Consider the following 7,391-nt stretch of genomic DNA (forward strand, 5'->3'; position numbering starts at 1 on the left):
TATGATGTCACAGAGTAATGGTGACATCACTATAAGCACTTATGACACCGCGCGCTGAATCGTATACGGTCACCTTGTGAAATGTCACAAAACAATTATTGTGACATCACAAAGCAATTCTGGCATCGCGTGCTGCTTCGCACGGTCACTGTATGATCCTTCCACAACATCGCATCCACCCTAAGCATTGCTATTGGACTTTTTATGCTTCTTCTTCTTCTTCTTCTTCTTCTTCTTCTTCTTCTTCTTCTCCTGATTAAGTCTGCCTCCTTCAATAGGCTGAAGATTCTTGCAGACTGTGCTATTTACATTATAATACATTTTATTTACAGATATTTACAAGCACATATATAGCAAATTTGACGAAAATAACTAGCCACTGTGATCAACCGTTAGACGGTTTCGAAATGATCCCACAGATGGCGCTGAAACAATTTGTGACGACAGGGAATTCCAGTTCCTTACAGTTCTTAACGAATGGTGATGCGATTCAGTTCTCGAGTATGGTACCTGATAGGAGTGTGGTTGCGAGGCTCTCGTCAACTGAGTAACTTGTTTGATACTATAGACATGTGCTGAAAGAGGAGTAAGATTATTGTGTATTTTGTACATCATAATTAGTCTGTCATTTTCTCTGCGTTGTTCCAGAGTGGTCCAATCAAGTTCTTGCAGCATTTTGGTGACACTTGAGGTATTATGGTAGCGATTTAAAGTGAATCTCGCAGCTCTTCTCTGGACCATTTCCACTTTGTGGATTAGGTTCTTGGAAGATGGGTCACAAACTGTGGAAGCATACTCAACAATTGGTCGAACTAAAGTTTTGTAAGCCGTGGCTTTAATATCAGAAGATTTTATGCGAAGATTGCGTCTTAGAAATGCAAGGACGATATTGGCTTTACTAACAGTATTGTTGATGTGTTGGGTCCACTTCAAATCAGAAGTGATGGTTACACCCAAGTACTTCACGGATTCAACAAATTCAAGAGGGGCGTTATTTAGATGATACATGTGTTGCACCTTTCTTCTTTTCCTGGATATTGTCAAAACCTTACACTGGAATATCTGTGTTCAAAACCATCATCCATTTTTTCGCCCAGTCACCAATTTTGTTTAGGTCCTCTTGAAGATTTTGCGTATGATGTTGATTGTCAACATCATACGATGATTGTTGATGTTGATCTTACTTTCTGCTTCTTTTGTTTACATATTTCATCCAAACTTATAAAAAAAAATACTCTCCCTATTGCCCAATTTCGAGTTTCTGGTTAAAAGTTTTGGCTTCGGTGCCTTCAATATTACTATTCAGTGAAGGACGCAACCCCTCAGAGAATAATACTATTTTGGTGTCATCGCTGCCCATACATCGCTGCCCAGAAACGCTTACGGCTAAGTATTGTATACAAGTAGGCCCTGGTATAGTATTGGTATCTTAGTATAGGTAAATGTAGTAGCAGTAAGTAGACGTATGGACTGGAAAGAACCATCATCAAAGGATTCCGGGAGACGGGTCGAAGAGGTTGCTTAGCAACAAGTCTTGAAGAATGTGTTGCATCCGCCACTCTGTAGCATCCGCGCCCGTCATTTTAACTGGATGCGTGCAGTGAGACATACAAAGACTTGGCATACATGATTTTGGTACACTACTACGACTACTTCTACTACTATTACAACTACTATTGTTTATGATGGTAATAACTATGAATCAAATGATTAAAGTTATAATCATTATCACCATATATAAATGATGATGATTGATGATTGTTATCAATATTGGTATCATCAATGTAGTTTATACCATCATCATTATTATATCATCATTATCATTTTTTTTTGTGTGTGTGCAAATATCACTTACTACCATTATTATTGTCATCGTCGTCACCATCATGAAATAAGAGAAATAATATATTTTGCTACCATTATTATCATGATTATTATCCCTATCCACATTTTGAGAAAGGTGAGTGAACTTTCATCTCAGTTGAGGGTAACGATTTGCCCTCGTAAACATCTTCATGTTTTTTCTTCTTTGCGCATTCCAAAAGTACATCCGTTACATCAAAAAGTCGGTCGTCAAAACAGTCCTCATATTGATAAGTTGGAATAGAAGAAGAGATTACTATACAGAAAAAGGGAAGAAAACATATAGAAGAGGGAGAGAGAGGCAGAAAAAGAGGAAACTGAAGGGGAATTTTATGAAGACGGCAAAGTCAATGGGCAAGGGAAATCGTAACAGGAATTTGGGTTAAGTTCGAGGCCGCGAACCCCTGACCCCGCGTTACACTTACGCCTTTCCTCGAGCGGTCAATTTCTGGGAAATCAAATATAAGGCATATAAAGATGAACGAGAGTAATGCCACCTCGATGATAATATTCTGGCTTGGAGTGACCAGGCGTGGGTATCCAGGTCACATTAGTCTTTATTTTCAGACCCACTTACTGAAAAAAGACCTGTTATACAGTTACGATAACTGAAAATCTCGCTGGTGATAGAGGTTTGAGTGCAATTCACATGCGATTCTCGCATTTCTTTCCCAATTGCAAGAAATCGCATTATACTATTTTCACGCTAAGCGAGAAAATAACTAATACTATAAGATAATGGCAACATTGTTCTTGCTACGATGAAACTGCAAAGATATGCTCTTTGCAAAGATCAAGATGACGTTGATGTTTCCGCGTTCCCGTGTCTACAATAGTTAGAGTTACATTTACAGAATTCAACATGCTTTAAAACATTTTATGATTTAAATCTTCAAGTGAGGAACACATTCTGACCAACTATAACCACGATTGGCAACATTTAATTGAATTTTTTGTTATTGAATTATTTTTTTTCTCTGTCATTACTGCCACAAGTAACTTTTGCATTATTTTTCCCTCTGAATTAAACATCAATATTTGAAAATTTGACCAGCATTTTTTTTTTCTTCTTTAGGTTCGGCGATAAATCCATGGCAGTGATGGAAGAATTAGTGCAGTAGACGTTCTCACAGCTAGTATTGTAGACTAGTACGTGTTTTTGCTTTAGTCTGATTTTTAAACTTATTTTATTGTTGCAAGAGAGCTGTGACATTCAGTGCTGTGTAAAATTTCATATTTTGACTATGACTCACCTTAAAAGAATTCACGAATGGAAAGAAGGCTAAGATATCTTATCTATTACCATCCCGTAACAGTCAGTCCATAGTCAAATAAAAAAGACTGTTAAAAGGGAGTCTCCTATTAAAGACTATCTTTGTCAACACAGTACGCTTGGACATGATATCGTGTTATTCGTCACCCTACTTTTTGACCTAACGCTTGACCACGTCACAACTCTCTTCCTCTCTCTCCTGTCCATTGCGTGTTAGTAGCCTGAGTGAGGAAAGTGGGTTATCGTTGACGTCGCCAAGTTGAAGGACGCGAACTCTCGACCCTCTGTCGTGAACGGTCAAGTTCCGGTCAGCGAAGTACATGTTCTGCAAAACCAGAAATATTCGCCGAATGAAATTTTCGCGAATTGCCACTGGCATTCAAAGCATAGCTTGGATATGAACTTTCGCATGCGTTTTAATTTCGTGAATCTTGGCTTCTCGAGAAATCTGCGAAAATTTCGTGCCATAGTAATTTTCTGATTTTATGTATACAGTGTTGCGTGTTGTAATGGTCAGGGGAAAGTTGCATTAATTTTAGCGCAGCAGGCTCTTACCGCCAACAGGGGGGAAAATATGAGAACAAAATAGATCAATGTATCTTTTATTCACATCAGATCACTGCACTCGTGTTCTATAATATAGCAACGATTTAATTTCGATTGAAAAGGTTCTTGTAGGTGCCAAATGATAGACTGAAACTAATTGGGTCAATGTTCCTTTATGGGTTTATACACAATCAAATTATCATACACCAATACATACATCCCCTTAGCTTTTATGCCATTTTAGATGTTCAACTCTGTAATACAAACACAGTTTGTACACTCCCTAAAGAGTTTTATTGTTACAGTATATAGCAACGTGCTTCATACAGCAATATACCAAAGAGATATATTTTTGTCACCTCATCCCCTTTCAACGAAATGAAAGAAAGAGAGAGGAAGGAGAGATAGAGGAAGAGAGAAGGAGAGAGAAGGGGAGAGAAAGAAAGGAGTACGTGAGATTTCCTAAAATCTACGACATCACTGGCGACACATTATTCAGGGCTATGGAGTGCTATATATATTGTGTATACTTTACTCGCGGTATGATTAGATATATCCTATACACTTTCAGTGCTTCGATTCGTCTGCCGTGGTTCATGATAATACTGTATATACACACATATACAGTGCATGCAGTTTAACTCTCTAAAGCGGCCACCCCAAAGGAGACAAAAGGGTGATCGTTGTTGTAGACAGGTGGCCGCTATAGACAGGGTCGTTCACGTGGCTTTTCTCTTGGAGGAATTGTGATCAATGGTCGCATACGAGAGGTGGTCGCTGTAGACAGTGGTCGTTATAGACAGGTTTTTACTATACGTAAATTATAATGTATACGTAAATTATATATAGGGCCTACATGTGCATATATCTTCTTCAAACCTTGGTTTCTCCAATCAGTCTTCGGTTTGATATATATCCGTCTTTTAACCCCATCGCACAACTTGTTTATTACGTTAGGAGGGCAGTGTATATGGTTCTTGTTTGAATATATCCCGGGTGTTCCACTGACTCATCAATCCATCAAGTTCACCAATGTGGTGTTCCTGTCCCTGATGCATCCTTCCCGGTAACAGCCAATCCCCCTCTCCCGCTAGACTATGAATCAAGTTCATCGTATTATCTCTTGTCGAATGACCACTGACCGTTAAGTTTTGCCTCCGGTCAAATATCGTTCTCCTAGATGGTTGCCCCCCCCCCCCCCCCCCCCTCTCACCCAAACCTTCGAATTGAACTAGGTCAAGTACGAGGTCGTGTACCTACGAACCTTCCCGTGACCTCCATTCGGTATTCTGGGTCAAGTTATATGACAATCGACATTCTCTCGATAGTCGGTGTATATTTAATGCGCGGTGGTATAACTGCCGCGAAACCTCAGTGAGGAAAATTACAAATAAAACAAACAAAGGTATAGCATTGTGAGTGTGGCTTTTATCGACACACGTACTTCATTTCAAGATCGCGTGCATTTTCTTATCTTCCTGTCCACACCTCTCGCTTTCCATATGACCCCTCCCCTGCCCCTTCCTCTCCTCTCTCTCTCCCTCTCTCTCTTTAAATTTCTCTATATTGTAGCTGATCTTTTATATATCTTATCCATTCCAGAACCAATTTCCATAATGTTGGATGCATGTTTGTTTGTTTGTTTTGTTTTGTTTTGTTTTGTTTTTGGTCTCAAAAATAATCAACTTTTCTGGTTTCATACATAAGTTTTGACTTTATCATTCCGAAATTTCATGAATTTTTTGCTGTTCTATTACGTTATCTCACTAGTCGTGAATAATTGATATGCGGTGGTATAACTATACCGCTAGACCTTAATGAGCAAAATAAAATTAAAAATCAAACAAACACAACGGCATTGTACGCGGGTGCGACTTTCCTTGGTAGACGCATGTACTTGATTTCAATAAATTAAGGAGTCCTCCCCTCCCCTCCCCCCCCTTTTTTTTTAGATCGCCTGTATTCTCGTCCAAACCCCCCTCTTTCAAGGCATGCCCCTCCCCTACCATATCTACCATATCTCTTTCTCCTTTATCTCGCTAGCTGTGTGGACCAATTTCCAGAAACAAACGTTGGCTTTTTATATCTCTTTCATGATGAACTTTTCGGGTTTCATACATGATTTCTGACACTTTCATTCCGAAATTTAATAAAACGTTTGCTGTTCTCTTCGGCTAATTTTACTATATATTTATTTGTCGAGTTCAACTTAAACGATGGAGTTCTTTTTTTTTTTTCACCGTATAGGCTAACATGTGTTGGCCAGAAAGTGGTTAGGCCTACAAGTCCGGAATGCTCCCCGGGGAGGGAACTGAGTTGCCGGAGTGGTATTGATTATGGTGACCGGGTCAAATGCTTCTTTGGTTCTTTGACACCCAAGTGGTGAAAAGCTGGTCAGTGCCAAGATAGTTACCATCTTTATTGCTATTACTATAGCATTATAATTATCATTATTATCTATTCTCATATATCATCATAATTTTTGATATTGTCGATAAATTATTGCCGATATAGTATATCAACACAGCTTCATCATTATTGTCGACAATTTCAGGACTAAAATTGCCATCAGCGTTCTCATTAATATCGCCAGCTGTTTCATCATCATTAAATTGCTTCTTTCTGTTGGTATGAATAAAGAACATAAAATGTTATTACATTATTATTTGATTTCAACTTCTGCCCTGTTGATCTCAAATAATCGGTACCAAATTTGGGTGATGGTAATCCGCATATATTTTGCCAACACTCCCGTGTTAGAATTACCTTCATACAGAACGCCATCAAACAAAATGTATATTCATGATATGCAGCAGGTTTGTTTGTTTTGTTTTTTTTTTTCGGCTTGGTGTGGTTTAGTTTAGTTTGGTTTGGTTTGATAACGGTATATGATTTAGATTGGTTTAGTTAAGATTGTTCTTTTTCTGGTTTGATTTGGCTTGACTTGGCTTGATTTGATTTTGGTTTGTTCATTTGATGTTTTGGTGGTTTCGTTTGCTTTGCATGGTTAGATTTGGTTTTATTTGGATTTGATTGGTTTGGTATGGTTTTGTTCGGTTCTGTTTGGTATGATATGGTATGGTATATAGTTTTTACCATGCTTTGGTATAGCCTTGTCTAGTTTGGTTTGGTTTGTTTTGGTAAAGTATTATGGTTTGATTAGCTTGATGTTATTTGCGTTTGGTTTGGTTTGGTTTGGATCGGTTTTGTTTGTTATGGTTTGGTTTGGATCGGTTTTGTTTGGATCGGTTTTGTTTGGTATGGTTTCGTTTAATTTGGTTTTGCTTGGTTTTGTTTATTTCTTGTATATTGACGGCTGTTACTCGGCATAAACAAATCCCAAATCACGTGCCGATGGCAAGTGGAAGAAATAAAAACTTGAATCTAATGTTATTTGATCGACAAGGAATGGTGTCTTGAAGAAAACCCGTTATGATACATTCTAACTGACTTTCTAACCAGTCTAGAAACAATAATCCTTTGCATACAAATGTCAATTTGAGTTAATGTAGTATCCTAGCATAAGTAATCAGGACTTCAGCAACTAAAGCGAAAATGGTTTGAGGCAATTGAATCTGAAAACCGCTCACACACCAGCCATTACACATACATGCGATGAGCAATACCTTGAGTAATGTTCAAGTTCCATCTATGCAACTACAAACAAATGACACGATGAAAATAGTCCCAATAAAAAAGGAAGACCTAT

At 38.3% G+C, this 7,391-nt stretch overlaps 1 protein-coding gene across 1 annotated transcript; it reads right to left on the reverse strand.

Annotated features, from left to right (window-relative positions):
- Positions 1-372: 372 nt before the first annotated feature.
- LOC140242962 (uncharacterized) lies at positions 373-3,458 on the reverse strand. The gene is made up of 3 exons (XM_072322706.1): positions 3,302-3,458; positions 2,289-2,311; positions 373-1,062 (listed from the first exon to the last, which is right to left on the reverse strand). Exons 1-3 carry the CDS (start codon positions 3,456-3,458, stop codon positions 373-375), a joined length of 870 nt encoding a protein of 289 aa, XP_072178807.1.
- Positions 3,459-7,391: the final 3,933 nt, after the last annotated feature.

Source organism: Diadema setosum, chromosome 19 (assembly GCF_964275005.1).
Source record: "Diadema setosum chromosome 19, eeDiaSeto1, whole genome shotgun sequence".
NCBI lineage: Eukaryota > Metazoa > Echinodermata > Echinoidea > Diadematoida > Diadematidae > Diadema > Diadema setosum.

What these genes read in the sequence shown, in the direction of transcription:
- LOC140242962 (XM_072322706.1), bottom strand. Translation starts at nt 3,458, where the DNA reads ATGTACTTCGCTGACCGGAACTTGACCGTTCACGACAGAGGGTCGAGA. An exon ending in GAGTTGTGACGTGGTCAAGC is followed by an intron (nt 2,312 to 3,301) that starts GTTAGGTCAAAA and finishes TTGATTTCCCAG; the next exon opens with AAATTGACCGCTCGAGGAAA. An exon ending in TTGACCGCTCGAGGAAAGGC is followed by an intron (nt 1,063 to 2,288) that starts GTAAGTGTAACG and finishes TTTTGAACACAG; the next exon opens with ATATTCCAGTGTAAGGTTTT.